The following is a 17,588-nucleotide window of genomic DNA, read 5'->3' as shown; positions in this document are numbered from 1 at the left end:
TCAGCAGGACTAAGACAGAATATATGTGTGCGAATAAGAGGGAGGATAGAGGAATGGCGAGGATGCAGGTAGTAGAGGTGGCAAAGGTGGATGAGTTTAAATACTTGGGATCAACAGTTCAGAGTAATGGTGAGTGTGGAACAGAGGTAAAGAAGAGAGTACAGGCAGGAGGCAGTGGGTGGAGAAGAGTGTCAGGAGAGATTGATGACAGACTGGTACCAGTAAGAGTGAAAGGGAAGGTCTACAAGAGGGTAGTGAGACCAGCTATGTTATATGGGATGGAGACAGTGGCACTGACAAAAAGGCAGGCGTCAGAGCTAGACATGACAGAGTTAAAGATGTTAAGATTTGCACTGGGTGTGACAAGAGTGGACAGGATTAGGAATAAGAATATTAGAGGGTCAGCCCAGGTTGGAAGGTTTGGAGACAAAGCCAGATAGGCAAGATTACGTTGATTTGGACATGTGCTGACGAGGGATGCAGAGTATATTGGGAAAAAGATGCTAAGGATGAAGCTGCCAGGTAACAGGAAAAGAGGAAGGCCTAAGGTAAGGTTTATGGATGTGGTGAGAGAGGACATGCAGGTGGTTGGTGTGACAGAGCAAGATGCAGAGGACAGGAAGAAATGGAAACTGATGATCCACTGTGGTGACCCCTAATGGGAGTAACTGAAAGAAGAAGATTATCTGGAATTCGACAAAAATATCATTGATGTTATTGGTTTTAGTTTTAATGGAAAGCACTTTTGATAAAAATGAGATGATTTGTCTGCATTCACTCTGTTCAATTTCAACAAAGTGCTTGTCAGGAAAAATTACCTGACGCTCTTGGATTTCTGTATCCTACATGTATAAAATAGTTCTCCAAAATTAGGTGAAACTTTATTTATTTCTATTCGAAAACCACGTATGTGGGATGGTCCTGTAACCCTTTTCAAGCATGACCTAAGCTCTGGGAAGCAACATTAAGTATTCATGTAATATGAATGTAGCATGTTTGTTACAGAAAATAGAGAGTCATCTATACAGCAAGAATCATGTAAAGGACATTAGCAATTTTGTGCCGGGGTTCAGATGCTGGCATTCATGTTTACAGCCTGGGTACATCATCATGCAAATATTTTGTGTAGCTAGACCTGTACCACACACCTCAAATAGGTATCTGAACACTGGCAAAACAAACTGGAAGACAGTCACTGCACTGACTCTTAAAAGCAGGCAGGCCAACAAAAAATAATGCAGAGTGACATATACTCTGGATATGCAAGTGTAATACTCAGGACATGCTGGACAAGGGAGCAGAGCATCACAGACCTTAAAACCTAAGGAATGAATGTGCAAGAAAAAAGAACAGCTTCTTCTAGTGTCCAAAATCCTAGTGTCTTTAGCTAGTGCCAAAGCAGACTCTTCATCATTCTCAATGCCGTGTGTGGAAACGGACATCTGGAAAATTGCAGTAAATGCATGACTGTTTAAGCAGCATTTACCACCCGTAAGAAAAAAATTATAATAAATGAACTGCACTGTCATTGTGCATGCCAGTAATGTATAAGGTTATACTGTTCTGTACTCATCATTATCAACTATCTTCCCTTTTGCTGACCCTTCTTTGCTTACATAAAAACAGGTTTTATTTCTGTGCTTTAGTTTCCTGTATTCATCTGTTTCTCTTATATTAATTCATAGGTCTATATTTTTACTTCAATGTAGTGCGGTCTCGGAGTTGGTATATTTAAGTATCAGGGGGTGTGGGGGGGTGCAGGGGCACTTACCCCCTGCTTACAGTAAGTAGTTTTGTTTCCTGACTTTTTTTAATGTTTCTATTAGGTATTTCATGTTACTGGACTTCGACGATATGGTGTCTATCATATATTCGAAGTTCAGTAACTTTGAGCATCTAATATAGACCCTTAATTCATCTCAGTGTTAGCTGTAATTTGAATCCTTCAGGATCCTTATCAATTATTTTCTAATATACCTATGTTCCTCTGTATCACAAAATCAGTCTTTGTACTGGAAACAGTCAAATTAATTCTCTTATTACATTTTAGCTAATGTCATGAGCTATAAAGCTTGAAAATTCATCTTTTGCTTTGTCATATGTAGGTTCATAGGTGTGTAGGATAATGACCACAAGGGCCTTTTTAAGCCTAGCCATGCATCCAAAATCGCTGACAAGTTCTGGGACCCTTGATAAGTGTAAGCAGGGCTTGGAAGGTGAAACTTTTACAAGCAGGGGCCTGTGTCCATTACAGACATAGGTACCAAACCAGGGATGAATTTCCTGTTCTCCTTCCAATTGTCCAAGATGAACTTGAATTGGGTTAGGGAGGAACTCTGCTTCACATGGATGAAGAGCCTGTTCCAGAGAAGAGGTAGTCTCTGGGATACATACCTATCTCTTCAACAGGTCTTATTTGTATCACAGGCACAGTCTTCAGAATGGGTAATTCTGGTGCTGTTTGTTTTGCTGATATGCCAGAGGTCCATCAGAGTGGAGTCTGACAATGTCTTGTATGCCGGGCATAGATCTCTCCTCAACAGTCTGTAGGAGACAGAATACAGGAATAGAGCCTTGATGCAGTCTGCATAGGACAATTTACTTACACTATGTATTCTTTTAGTGAGGTACATCTGTGGACATTCCAAATGTTGGATATGCCTGGTTAGGTACATACCAAAGAGGACAGGTCTGATGAATGCTGAATATAGAGGAAAAATGACTTCCTTTGGACCTAGATGCCATACCTTTCTTTATAAGTTCCACAACATAGAATGATTTCCTCACCACTGCAGACACATGATAGTCATAGGCTAAATTACTGCCTATGTGTGTCCCCAAGTCCCTGACTGTTAGGTCAACTCTTAGGGTTGTGTTGTAAATGTGATGGTTTCCACAGGTGGATGACTTCCAGAAGGATACCATTACACATTTTTTGGCATTTAGTGTTAGTACATGGCTCTGGCTGCAGTTGTTTCTGTGTCAGCCCTTCCTGGAGAACATTTGTGTCAATGTGAGATTCAATCACTGCTCCTAATTTGCAATCATCTGCAAATGTTGTCAGCCAGAGGCCATTGACATTGGTCTTCACTTCAAAGAAGTAAATGCCAAAAAAGTGCAGCCCCAAGATTGATCTCTGAGGGACTCTGCTTGTGACTGGCCACTTTGTAGAGGTGGACTCTCCAATTCTAACTTCCTAGGTCCTGTGGCCAACTGGCTATCCACTGGGTAACATACGGGTTTGTACCTAACCTCTTGAGTTTGTCAATGCCCGAGTGGGGTATTGTGTGAAATGCCTTGGCCAGGTCAAGGTAGGTGGTGTGAATCATTTTGCCCTCATCCATTGCTTTGGTGACCATCTCAAAGAAGTCCACCAGGTTGAGTAGGCATGATCTGCCCTTGACAAAACCAAACTGGATTGGGTCCAGTGTTTGGAGGTTTACTGTATCTCTACTGATCATCTCTCTGATAATTCTTTCCATGGCTTTACATATGAGACTAGTGAGACTTACGGGTCTGTAGTTTCTAGGGTCTGTAGATGGCCCACCTTTGTGCAGAGGGATGACTGTTGCCTTTCTCTATTTATGAGGCAAAAAGCCTGTTTGAAGGCTACAGTTAAATATTAATTCCAGAGGCCCTGAATAGGTAATGTTTCATCCTATTTTGAAGGCATCCTGGGATGTTGTCTGGACCCATTGATGCAGTGTTCTTGGTCTTAGAGAGAGCATTAAGGACCTGTTCCCTAGTGATAGTAGGGGGAGTTATATTTGATGATATTTCCTGAGGGAAGGTTGAGGGGGAGAGAGGGGTAAAGTTGGAGCTGAACTTATTAGCTAGGAGGTTTGCTATATCTTCTGGCTCAGCATAGGTAGCTCCATTTACAATGAGCTCTGCACACAATTGTTTATTGCCTTTGAGGTTGCAGACATAGCTAAAGAAGGCTTTGTGGTTGTCTTTGAGCTAGGAGGTGAAATTTACCTCAAATTTGGCTTTAGTAGACTTTATTTGTCCTCTGAGTTGTTTATTTAGATTGATGAGAGTGCTTTTATCCTGCTGGGTGCTGCATCTCCTAATTTCTGCCATGATTTTCTTCCTCCTGTTACACAGCCTATTGATTTTGTGATTCTACCAGGGTGGCTTGTTTTTTGAGTTAGTTCTGTACTTCTTCCTGGTGGGTACAGCTGCATCTATGCAGTTATTAACATGCTTGTACAGGGTTTCTGTGAACAGTTTTGCATAGGCAGCAGTGTTCTCTGAGTTTATGGGGGCTTGAAATGTTGCCAAGTTCTCACTAAATAGAAGGAGGTTAGCCTTAGAATAGTTCCTAAAAATTCCAGGCTTAGCTGGGGGTCCAGGTTTTATTTTTACTTCAAAGAAGACCATTTTGTGGTCTGACCTTACCAGTGAAGGCATTACAGTAGGGGGTATGCAGCAGTCTCCCATATTAGTGAGGACCAGATCCAGTATGGTTGCACCCCTGGTTGGTTTATTGACTATCTGGTCCAAGGAGTTTGTTTACAAAATCCAGGAATCTCTGTGCATGTATGTTTGGTGTTGTATAGGATTCAAAGTTAATAGTGGGGTAATTCAATTCACCCATAAATATGGTATTGGATTTGATGGTTAGTGTTTCTAATAAGTTTAAATACATGGTATGGTTTTCCTGGATCATAGCGGGGGACCTACAGCTTGCAAAGAAGCGGTGCTGAATTTTATCTATGGTGAGTTGAACATGAAGCAGCTCAAGTGCATTGTCCTGTTCGAACAGCCTTGAAGTATATTTTTGATGTAAATAGAGACACCTCCATCTTTAGTCTCTGCCTGTGAAGTAGCTGGCCTAAATGTATGGAGAGCATTGTAACCTTGCACTGCTGGTGTGCTCTTCATGCTTTAAACCATGTATCATTGACGGCACATACAGCAGCATTCTATGGGGTAAAGAGAGAGCTTGTAGGGAATGGAGTTTTTTTGTTTAGACTCCTAGCATTAAGAAGTAATACCTTCAGATTTTCTTGGTTTTGATTTGCTATGTCAGAAGTACTTTCAGTTTGGCATTGCCTAAAAAAGGCACTATGAGGGAAGACAATGTTTTAGCTAATATTTGAAAGCCTAGAGGGGAGAGGTGCAGACCATCCCTGTCAAAAGACCATCTCATTCCATGCTGACAGTTATTGCACCCTCTTAGAATGACACCAGAAACTAAGCCAATTATTAAAGTCAATCATCTTTTGTTCGTATTGTGGCATCATCCTTGGAGAAGGTAAAATGCTGCTCAATGCTAGGCTCATAACAGCCTGAGACAGATATTCTGAGAGCTCCATGATATCTCTCCTTAAAATATAGGCAGGTACATCTCAGGTCATTTAATCCCACATGGACTATGACTGAGTTATATTGGTAATTGTGGTCCAATGACCTGAGTGCATGCATAATTTGGTGGATCCTAGCCCCTGATAAGCAATTGACCGTAACTTTCTCCCTACTCAGCTTGGTGAAAGGGACATCAGTGTGTCTCATGACTAGAATGTTGGATTGTCTGTTGTCTTGCCTTACAGGCTTAGAGGTAGAGTCTCCATGAGATGTAGCTCTATGTGTTGATGTGGGTGTTGTTTTGAAAGAGCGCATTTGGGGATGCTGAGGGTATTTGTTATGTGTACTTTATCTAGGAGGTCTTTGTGGTTTAGGAAAGTTGCACTTAAATGCCTCAGCATATGTTTGTCTATATGTCTGCTTTGAATTGTGTGTGATGGGTGCAGCATGTGCACTACTGACAACCTTATTGACATTAGTACTTTTATGTGAGAGCTTTGCGTTCACTCATATTGTGTAACTACATCTCTCACATCAGTTTGTTTGAGAATTAACTGGTTGTTAGTAAACATGAGGCAATTTCTACTGGATGCCCATATCCACCAAGCCAGTAACGGAGACAGTAGGAAAGTTCATATCCATGGCAACAGACCCTATTTTATTGATTAAACATGTGGAGTAAGAATATCAATCACTGTCAAGAGTATCCGGTTCACAACTATGTGGACATTGCTTGTCACTGCAAACTAGTTGTTCTGTATACAACTAGGTATTGGAGAAATTTCAATTGTGCTTTAACAGGAAAAATGTCACTCAAGGTGTCCGAGTCTGCAGAGAGCACTGCCAAACACTTAAGGGGAAACTAATATGCAGACCCTGAAAATTTAAGGATGAAGTATTTAGGCAAATATTCTGAAGTTAGAAGCAAATCAAGTAGTACTTACTGAAAACATAGAATTAGCTTGTCAAGAATTATGAAAAGAGGGGGTTGCATGAATGTCTACTGCCTGGTTACTACAGCTGGGCTCACCACAGCTTCACTCTGTTGGGATACAATGCTCCTTTGCTTCTTCTTTCACCAGAAGTAAAATGTTAGCACCAGTCCTAAGAAGAGAAGCAGGCAACAGCCTGTTTGGTGATCCACAGTCTTGTCCCAGATAATGCAATGATCCGTAGGCTTGTAGCCTTTTTTCTGGTAGATGCCTTAAATAGCAACCAGACCAATCAGGAACGCTAAGCACAGACACTCGCTCTCCAACCAGAAACAGTCAGGAATCAATGCACTCTGCTCCGTCTCTCACCAGGACCAGAATATAAGCACAGATTCCAAGCTGTCACCTATAAAGCAGTTATTAGGCTTTCGGGTGATCAGCAGTCTGCAGGAAATAATGTCCCTGTACTCCTTCTCTCACCAAGAAAAAACAGAAGCACTAATCCCAACATGACTTCTGAGAGGCAGAATGTGGGCTCTCCAGTAACTGTGTCTGGAGGTTTCCTATGTCATTATTGATCATTTCCATGATAATTCTTTCATAGCTTTGCTTATCAGATATTTGGACTTATGGGTCTGTAGATGGCCCATCTTTGTGCAGAGGGATGACTGTTGCTGTTCTCCATTCGTGAGGCTCGAAGCCTGTTTGGAGGCTACAGTTAAATAGAAATTTCAAAGTCCCTGATAGATCATGTTTCATGCTATTTAGAAGACATCCAGGGATGCTGTCTGGGCCCACTGATGCAATGGTCTTGGACTTGGAGAGAGCATTAACGATCTGTCCTCTAATGATAGCAGTGGCGTTATATTTGATGGTATTTCCTAAGGGAAGGTTAAGGGGGGAGAGAGGAGTAAAGTTGGAACTGAATTTGTCTGCCAGTAGGTTTGCTATATCTTCTGGCACAGTATAGGTGGCTCCACTTACAGTTAGCTCTGCACACAATTGTGTATTGTCTTTGAGGTTGTGCACATAGCTAAAGAATGCCTTGTGGTTGTCCTTGGCCTGGGAGGCCAAATCTACCTCAAATTTGGCTTTGGTAGAGTTCATATGTGCTCTGAGTTGTTTCTTTAGTTTGATGAGAGTGTTTTTATCCTGCTGGACGCTGCATCTCCTATTTTTTGCCATGATTTTCTTCCTTCTGTTATACAGTCTATTACTGTTCTGTCCTACCAGGGTGGTTTGTTTTTTGAGTTAGGTCTGTACTTCTTCCTGGTGGGTACAGCTGCCTGTGTGCAGCTATTAACATGTTTGTATAGGGTTTCTGTGAACAGTTCTGGGTAGGCAGTGTTCTCAGGTTTTGTGAGGGCTTGAGATTTTGCCATGTTATCACTTAATAGTAGGAAGTTAGCCTTTGAATAGTTCTTGAATATTCCTGGGTTAGCTGAGGTTCCAGGTTTTATTTTTACTTAAAAATGAATACTGGAGAGCCAAGAGAAACACAACAAATCCGAAAAAAAATATAAATATTAGTTTATTGTAAAACAAGTGATGCAAAAGCTCACTAAGACCCAAATCCCTCGGGCACACAAAAAAGTAAATGCCAGGGCTCCTGCTGGTTGTTGAAAAAAATGTATATTCTTCTTCGCAATAATAAATCCAATTGAAACTGCTAAACCAGTAGAACTCTTTTTTTTCACAAGCAATAATATAAAATCAAAGTAGAAGACAGAAGCTAAGAAGACATACCGGCTTTTTCAAGTACAAAACCAAAAAAATGCTGCAAAAAAAATAGCTTGCAAAAAAAATTAACATAAAAAAAATGTTAACTTGATTGAATAATTAACCACCCACATTATCTAAATAGCTATTTAAATTTTAAAGCTAAAGCTTGCAGCAGCCCCACCCAAAGTAAGCAGTGTAAAAAATAATAAAATAAAAGTTATGCTAGTTAAAATGCTGAAAATTGTAATAAATAATTTGTAATTGTAAAAAATAAATAAAAAAAAATAAAAAATGTTAATAAAATAATATCCCAATACCTAATTATACTGGCTATTGTGCTTTTATTTTTACTTCACTGGAGACCATTTTCCGGTCTTTCCTTACCAGAGAAGACATTAAACTAGGGGATTTGCAGCATTATCCCATATTATTGAGGACCAGATCCACTTTGGTTGCACCCCTTATTGTGTCTCCTTATAACCTTATTTCTCTTTCACCTTTGCAAGCTTTACATCTTAAGCCCTTATTGCTTTTACCCTGCTTTAGGCCTGTTGCACTCTCTCTCCCATTTGCTTTGGTTTTATATATTTTTCTTTGAGTTCCCCTTTTCTGATTCTACCCTTTCTTTACATTTCTTCTTCACTACCTTGCCTCTTGTTGCCCTGTTTGCCCTCTCTTTACTTTCAGTAGAACTTCTCCAACCCCCCCTCCCCCACAATCTGCTGATAGAAGTTACAGCCTGTGAGCTTTCTGTCATTTTCTCCTGTAGTCATTAATGTATACAATCCTTTTACACATAATTACCTTGCCTATGAATGATTTGCCAGAAATCATTTTTTTTTTTTTTTTGCGAAACAGACCAAAACATATGAAATAAAAGTTATTGAAAGCAACATGTGAACAGCTCAGATTATTGAACAACTCCGTTACAAATGGCATTTGGAATAAAATTGGGATCTACATGTTTTTTGAAAGGAGCTGTTGCCATTACATCAGACTACCAGGAGGTAGCAGTATTCTAAACTACTTGGCATCACAATTGATGACAAACTGATTTGAGAATCATATACTCAACTCAATCAAAAAGACCCATTTTAAGCTTGGCAAACTCTATAAGCATAAACTCTATTTGGACAAGTCTACCAAGTTGAAACTAGCTAATAGTCTACTCCTACCCTGTCTCCTCTATGGTTGCCTCATTTTCACTAACCTACACACACCTCTCCTGAACAAACTGCAGTCGTGCTACTATAAAATAGCCAAGTTTATCTCCAACATACCAACTCGCACACATCATTGTCTGGCCATTAAATCTATAAACTGGTTTGATTTCCTTCATTACCTACATTACTCCCAACTTACTGTCAACCACAAACTATTAAATAATCCAAACTACTGCCCATCCCTTCAAACTATAATACAAACACACACCCCTACTCAGCATCTTAGGTCCTCTAACAAACAACTCTTAACCATAACTAAACCCAACAAAAGAGCTGGACAATGTCTCTATTCCCATGCCATTGCCAAACTTTGGAATGTGCTCCCTCTCTCTCTTACTCAACTAGACTCTTTAAAAACATTTAAATTTGCACTAAAAGAACACTCTCAATAACCTTGTCTGTTCTTGTAGTCATATAATTAAACCACCTTAAATGTTTTGGCCACTATACACTACAAATACTTTTACTAACTTAATATAGTTGCAATTTACACTATCTGTCTTCTTATCCAATCTCTCTTGCTTTCTTTATTTCTGTGACTGAATAAACAGAATTGATTAAACAGTACTCTTACTTATGAGAATATACAAACAGAATTAGTAAAAATCTAACACACTGTGTTTATTTTCTTGTATTGCGTACCACTATAATATGTATTTGTCTTGTATATCTACTTCAGTTTCTATTGTGTAAAAACTTTCTTGACTTTCAAAGTTAAGCTGATGTTATGTAAAAATTTCTGTGATTGTATGTAACTTTTCTCCCCGAGCCTCCATGAAAATGGGTCATTGGCCCAGTGGACTTTCCCAGTCAACAAATGTCAATAAATAAATAATAAGTAAATAACTGTTTAGTGTGAAATCACAGGACATTTACAAATAGTGTTTATTAATCGCATGCAGAGTCTATATGTTTTATGCCATACATTCCATAAAACGCTGTGCTATGCATAAGACAGGCAAATAATCATATTGCACGCCTCTTAGTAAAATTAATCCCAGAGTCTGCAATCATTTGATCTCCCAACTCTTTAATTAGTTTGGAGGAAACATCTCTGCATGACCAAGTGGTTAGCTATCCCAAAAAGAATCACCCTCCTTTTTAGTTGTATGATATTTAAACACATCAAGTCATCCTGTTCATTCGTTGGCAATAGAATGTAAGGCAACCATCGTACAATTTCAGATCCCTTGCAACTGCAGCAGCCAAACTCTTTACTTCATTCTCTATCCTGGGCCCCCAAATCTTGGAATCTGCCCCCCAATAAAAGTGACACCCTTTCCTTTTGCACATTTAGTAACGAATTAAAAGCATTTATCTTTAAACAACAAGCAAAATGTAGGTGCACTAACAAAGGTAATGTCACATAACTCCTATTTCTGATCCTGAATCTCTCAGGCCCTTCCTTCCACATGTACTTAAACCAAAAACGTTGCTTGTATTATAAGCCCTCTCTTTCTCCGAGTGTAAAGTACTTCAAACTAATGTTCTTATCTTCTGCTGGTAATCAGTATTGCTGTTATTCTTTGTAAAATGTATTAATGTTCTTTGCTCATTTTTATTCTATGTTGTATAAACTTGGCTCCACTTTTTTATTTTTTATTTTTTTGCATTCTTGCATTGTTTTAGCATAATTATTTTCCAATGTTGATATACACATAAGCTGAGCATGATGAATCAGTGTTCTTCCTAGACAAACAAATTCATGAATGAATAAATAAATAAACTACCATGAAAGCTCAGTATTGGAAACTTCCAAAGAGCAGCTAGATCAAAACTAAAGTGTGTATTAATATTTTATTTTATTTTATTTTATTTTACAGGAGATGACACATTCATGGCCACCTCCTCTGACAGCAATCCACACTCCTGGTAAAGCCGAGCAGACCAAGTTTCCCATTCCAAACAAGGTAACATGCATGTATTTCTTCTTTTTTCTTTTTTTTCAGAGCTATAAGGAATTATGATTTCATATGATGATAGCTCCACAGATCTTCTGAAAAGAAATGTCTAATTTTTTGGGACTTGAAGTCAGTTAATTTAACTTCAGTGGAGAAATGGAGTATTTACTGAGCTGTATTTGTACTGAGCTGTATTTGTAAATATCTATTTAATATGTAAGCATTTCTGAACTACTTTTTGGTGTTTGACATTACTGTGCAAATATTTGTACTTAGCATTCACAAAGCAAAGGGCGGTGGCCACAGTATCACAGCTAGCCAGTATAAACATGTTGGCAGGGAATTTAATACCACAATTCTTCTAACAAAAATAAAAATGATTCCTAAAATGAAAGTCAGCATAACATACAGGAACAATAAAAGCCGTCATGTCCGAAATAATGCCACGACTTTCTTTTTTAAGAAACTCGGTCTGCTGGTGCCAATCTGCAGAAAAACTAAAGGTAGGTAGAACTGCTGCCTCCTTATCAGAATAAAAGAAAAACCTTGTCGGACATTTACATTTCTGTTAGTTTACAATCAGTATCAAGGAGGTTGTCACCCAGCCTGAGAAAGAAATATTTTTTTAATTATCATACCAGCCAGTGATGTAGAATCTCAGCAGAAGTTTTAAAAAAGATAAATTCCTAATTCCTGTAACAAACATTTTCTTCTTTGCAGGGAGTTTCTTTTTCCCTTTAGGTGTGACAGTGAAAATAGTATAGGTTATATATAATATATGTTTATATAATATGGAGGATACCACTGCTGTGTTACAGACTCCCCGTCAACATAAAACAAAGCTCATTCCTCTTCATATTCAAAGTCAAAGTGAGCTTTATTGTCATTCAGACCCCACAACAGTGCGACTGAATGAAATTGCGTTACTTCAAACTCATTGTACATACAACATATACCGATAATATTAATACAACAATAACACATATACTAATGCTATCCCACAATATCAACAGTAAGACACTTATGCAGTGCAGTAACAAGTACAGTGACATGCACCAAGGCTATGCCACTTACATGTCTTGGTCAGTACCAAAATATTGTACAGATAATATATTGTACAGATCAGAATCAAACAGATTTCAAAATGCACAGAATACTAACTTGGAGTATTGCACAGAATGTTAACTTGGCATCGTTAATATTGCACATAAGGTATAAGATTGTACTTTCATATGTCTGTGAATTACTTCATCATTGTAACTCCAGACCAAGATGACCAGCATGCTGTGTGTTATTACTGGAGTTCAGAAGTCTGATGGCTTGTGGAAAAAAAAAAGCTTCTATTAAATCTGGTGGTTTTGCAATGCAAGCTACGGTATCTCCTGCCTGAAGAAAGACAAACATGAGAACAGACCATGGGCAAGCTGAGTGCAGTCTGACTATTTTCATGGCTCTGCTGAGGCACCAAGCAGAGTGTAAGTCCTAGATAGCTGGCAGTGTGGACCTGATAATTCTCTCTGCCACTTTTACCACCCTCTGCAGAGATTTGCGATCTGAAATCTTGCAGTTTCCATACTACACCAAGAGATTACTAGTCAGGATGCTTTCGATGGTACCCCTGTAGAAGGTTACAAGAACTGAAGGAGGTAGTTTTGCTCTCCTCAACCTTCTTAGAAAGTGTAGATGCTGTTGTGCCTTCTTGACAATGTCATTAGTGTTTATTGACCAAGGCAAGTCTTCAGCAATATGCACCCCCCCAAGAACGTGGTGCTTTTCACCCTTTCCACTGTTTCTCCTTTGATTGTGAGTGGAGAATGAGCCTTGTATGTCTTCCCGAAGTCTATTATTATCTCCTTTGTTTTATTCACATTGAGAACCAGGTTGTTGATGTTCTTCGTGTTTCAATGTTGCAGTCATCACATTTGGGTTATCCCTGCCAGGGTAGCCTTCGGACGACCGAAATACCAGAAACTTAGTATTTCTGCGTCAGTTGCTGTTGCTTGAGGACAGACATCAGGTCATCAGTAGTATAAAGTAAGGCAGCCAACGCCATTACATCAGTCTTTCTTACCGTGGAGCCCAAAGCAGAAGCAGTTGGCATGAGTGCTGGTCACCCACTACCTGAGTTTTCATCTACAGCTCAAATGGTTTAGTGTTAAATCACTGTGGCTATGGTGTGCAGGGTCCTGGGTTCGAGACTTACAAGGGCTGATTATTTAAATGAAGACATGCAACCTCTCTCCACTTATGAGAATTCTGATGCAGAGGATTCCATTCCTTCAGCCTCTCCCCCAGAGGATTTTTCCTTTCGGGAACTCCTGCATACCTTAAGGGAGCATTTCCAATGGGAAAATCAGGACTACCCTCAGTCTAAAAAGAGACTCAGAGAATTCCTAGATCTTCCACAACACAGACCTTTGGCCATCCCCCCAGTTCTGGATGTTGTGGAGGATGTTGTCCTTGAATCCAGCCCCATGCCCTTCCTCCTGCTCCCAGAAAACCAGATAGGTACTATAGAGTCCTTGATTCACACAAATATCTTTTTTAAAATCCTACAGCTGACCCTGAAGTCATTTCTCAAGGGCCAAAAGGAATTAAAGCAACCTCTACTAAGAATCCCACCCCCTCAGACAGGGATTCCTGAGCATTGGACAGATGGGGTAAGAAAGTATACACCTCAACTATTCTTGCTATCAAGGCACTAAATTGTCAGTTACATATGCTGAAATTTCAGCAACATACCTTGGAACTTCTTAAACAAAAAATGTCTTCCTTTCCTGCTTGGGCAGAATCTAAAGATTTACAAGAGTTAATGCATTCTGCAAGTCAAGTAACTAAACACACCTTGCACTGTGGTTTTGATGTCCTAGAAGCTTCTTGCAGGGCGGCAGTCACTGGATCTGTCATTAGAAAGCATGCATGGCTTAAGGAACAGCCCCTGCCAGATCATGTCAAAGCTAAATTGTTGGATGCCCCCTTGCACAAAGATAATTTATTTGGCACTAAGACAAAAGAGGTCTTAAAAAATATGGAAGAAAAAGCAAAATCTATGCAAACAGTTAATGATTTCTTGCAGGTCCAGCCTCCTAGGTTCAGCAGGCATTGTCCCTCCAAACACTGGTACTTTCCTGCTCCCAGTAAACCGGCCCAGCCTAGACCGCCCCCCCCCCAACAGCAGCCCCAAGGAATGCAAAGATCTAAGCAGTGGACTACCTCCACTTCAAAACCAGGGAGTTCTAAGCCACCCTCTTATGGTAAAAACTCACAATGACTCATCTCCTCCACCCCTCCCTCTGCCCACATTCACTTACCCCTAGGAGGAAAACTCTCCTTTCACTCAAGTACCTTGGCCACCATTACCAAGGACCACTAGTTTCTGAACATTGCGTCTCAGGGATACAAATTTTCCTTCCACACCCTTCCAACCCCAAAAGGGTTCCCAGATCTATCCTTTCCCTGCTCTCTGTGAGGGCAGTAGAGCATGTTCCTGCAGAACAGATAGGCCAAGTTTTCTACTCCAGACTCTTTCTGGTGCCCAGAAAAGGGGGCACCTGTTGCCCCATCCTCAGTCTATCCATTCTAAACACCTTCCTGGTGATCCCAACATTCAAAATGCTCACTCTCCAGCAGCTGCTACCCATGCTTGCCAAGGATGCTTGGCTAGCCACCCTAGATCTAAAAGAGGGCTACCTCCACATTCCTATCAGGGGATCATGCAGGAAATATCTCCATTTCAGGGCAGGATCTCAACATTTTCAGTTCTTTGCGCTTCTCTTTGGCTTATGTACTGCTCCCAGAGTTTTCACAAAATGTCTGGCTCTGGCCATTGCCTTTTACAAACAAAGAAATATTCAGATTTACCCATACTTAGATGACTGCCTTACTCAGGCAGACAGCCAGGAGAAGCTGCTCAAACACCTGACCTTTGTAAAGACCCTACTAACCACCCTAGGGTACACAATCAATGAAAAGAAATTAAAACAGGTGCCCACCCAAAGAATAATCTGCCTGGGAGCAAGTTTGGACACACCTTCCTATATGGCATACCTTACTCCAGAGAAACAAATTTTCCTGACAGCCTACTTCTCTCAACTAGCCACCAGGCCCCAGCTAACTGCAAGGAAGATCCTGCAAGCTCTAGGGTTCATGGCATCTTGCATACTACTCATTTCATATGCCAGACTGCATATGAGGAAACTTCAATGCTACCTAAAGAGCCTTTGGTGCCAGCACTCTCAGGACATGGAAACTCTTCTACCTATAATTCCTTGCCTCAGAAAAGATTTTCTTTGGTGGGCAACAGCATGCTCCCACAACAAGGGAATGCCTTTCTCCCCACATCCTGCCACCCAGATCCTCATCACAGATGCATCAGACTATGCTTGGGGTGCACACCTGGATCACAGGTGCATTCAGGGCCAATGGAGCCCACAGCAAATTCCTCTGCACATCATTCAAAAAGAGATGATGGTTGTGCAGCAAGCCTTGATAGCTTTCAAGCCCCTTCTCTCTCCATGGGGTCTCCTGATCAAAACAGACAGCACCACAGTGATGTAGTACACCAACAAGCAGGGAGGGACTCACTCCTACCCTCTATGCAGGCTGGCCATGACCCTTTGGCACACAGCCTCTGCCATGCAACTACACCTGTAAGCACAATTCCTACCAGGCTCTCTCAACTCTCTGGCAGACCATTTAAGCAGAAATTTTCTGGACCCACACGAATGGCAACTCAACAGAAGTACCTTCACCCTAATAACTCAGAAATGGGGAACCCCAAAGGCTGACCTCTTTGCCTCCCACACCAACCATCAGCTCAGCAAACTCTGCACCAGGGAGCATCACTGCATGGCTTGGAAAGTGGATGCCCTGTCCTTCCCCTGGGTTAGTCTATCAGTCTATGCCTTTCCTCCTCTACCCTTCATCCCCAGGGTACTGCTCAAAATGAGGGAGGAAAAACCAAGGATCATTCTCATCACTCCAGACTGGCCCCGGCAGCACTGGTACCCCTTGCTGCACAGCCTGTCCTCGCTACCCCATGGCATCTTCCTCAGATTCCAAACCTCCTGACCCAGATGGAAGGGGAGTTCTTGCATTCCCAATTGCAGACACTCAATTTGGCAGCTTGGTGTATTCCCTAACCCTGAACCAATCTGCCAGCCTTAGTAAAGAGGTTCTGGATGTTATCCATGAGGCCAGACGTCCTAGCATCAGAAAGTCTTATGCTGATAAATGGAAAAGGGTCTGCACCTGGATCCAGGCTAAGGTAGCCAATATGGTACACCCCTCCCTCATTCTCATCCTGGATTACTTAGCTGACCTACTACACAGTGGCCTCTTTTTCTCTTCCATAAAAATTCATGCCTCTGCTATTTCTGCTCATTTTCCCACTGAGCAGCCCCTTTTTCACACCCTTTGATCAAACAGTTCCTAAGAGGGGCTAGCAACTTGAGGCCACCCAATAGGGCACCAACACCAGCTTGGGACCTTAACTTTGTATTGGAAAAGCTCACCCTGCCCCCTTCAAACCAACTTCTTCTGGAGAGCTAAAATTTCTCTCCTGGAAGACCGCATTCCTTCTGGCCATCACTTCAGCCAAAAAAGTCTCTGAGCTGAAAGCACTCATGGCTGTGGAGCCCTTCATTATCTTTCATGCAGACAGGGTATCCCTCAGAACTAACCCATCCTTCATGCCCAAGGTGATGTCCAGTGTGGCTGTCAACCAGTCCATTCATTTGCCCACCTTTTTGTTCCTAATCCCCAGAACAAGGGGGGAAGGATTCTTCACTCTCTAGATGTGCACATACAGCTCAGATTATATCTAGACAGGACTAAATCCTTCAGAAAGTCTGATCAATTGCTGGTTAGCTTTGCTACAGGGGCAGAAGGCAAAGCCATCTCCAAACAAACCATTTTAAAATGGATAGCACACTGCATCCATTTCTGCTACATACAGCATGGAAAGCACCCCCCACCAAGGAGATCAGGACATACTCCACCAGAGCAGCTTTTCTCACAGGAGTCCCCACCAGGGACATCCTGGAGGCTGCCACCTGGACATCTGTTCACACTTTTACCAAGCATTACCACCTGCCTCTCTTCTCCAAATCCAGGGCAGGGTTTGCCTCTGCAGTCTTGCAGGGCATCCTAGCCAGACCCTAGTTTCATTGACTGCCTCCACCCTTTTCCTCAGCTTTGGGAATCAGCCCAAATGTGATGACTGCAACAGTGAAACACGAAGAACATAGTACAGTTGTGTACACTTACCATAAATGTAGATGTTCGAGTGTATTCACTGTTGTAGTCCTGCCCCCCCCCATCCCCCTTTCTTCTCTTTCTCCTTTTATTACCATTTTAACGTGTTGTTCTCCTTTCCTTTCAAGAGACTTACTGGTATTTATTTTCCACTGGTGGGGTTTCTTCCACCAAACCCTGGCCTCCTACTTGGGGGCTCCTGACAGTTGGGGCAAGAAAAACTGATGTAATGGCATCGGCTGCCT

At 41.2% G+C, this 17,588-nt stretch overlaps 1 protein-coding gene across 2 annotated transcripts in view; it reads left to right on the top strand.

Moving 5' to 3' along the window:
* AFF2 (AF4/FMR2 family member 2) overlaps window positions 1-17,588 on the top strand; it is a 3,001,139-nt gene that overhangs the window by 1,798,954 nt on the left and 1,184,597 nt on the right. For both annotated transcript variants that reach the window (XM_044057592.1, XM_044057591.1), the window contains exon 7: window positions 11,011-11,097. In XM_044057592.1, the coding sequence (XP_043913527.1) occupies window positions 11,011-11,097 (87 nt within the window). The remainder of the gene's footprint in view (window positions 1-11,010; window positions 11,098-17,588) is intronic.

The sequence above is a fragment of the Protopterus annectens genome, chromosome 15.part0 (genome assembly GCF_019279795.1).
Source record: "Protopterus annectens isolate FY-2018-M chromosome 15.part0, PAN1.0, whole genome shotgun sequence".
Lineage (NCBI taxonomy): Eukaryota > Metazoa > Chordata > Ceratodontiformes > Protopteridae > Protopterus > Protopterus annectens.
The sequence above is the reverse complement of the archived record's forward strand: the minus strand, read 5'-3'. Positions and strand labels throughout refer to the sequence as shown.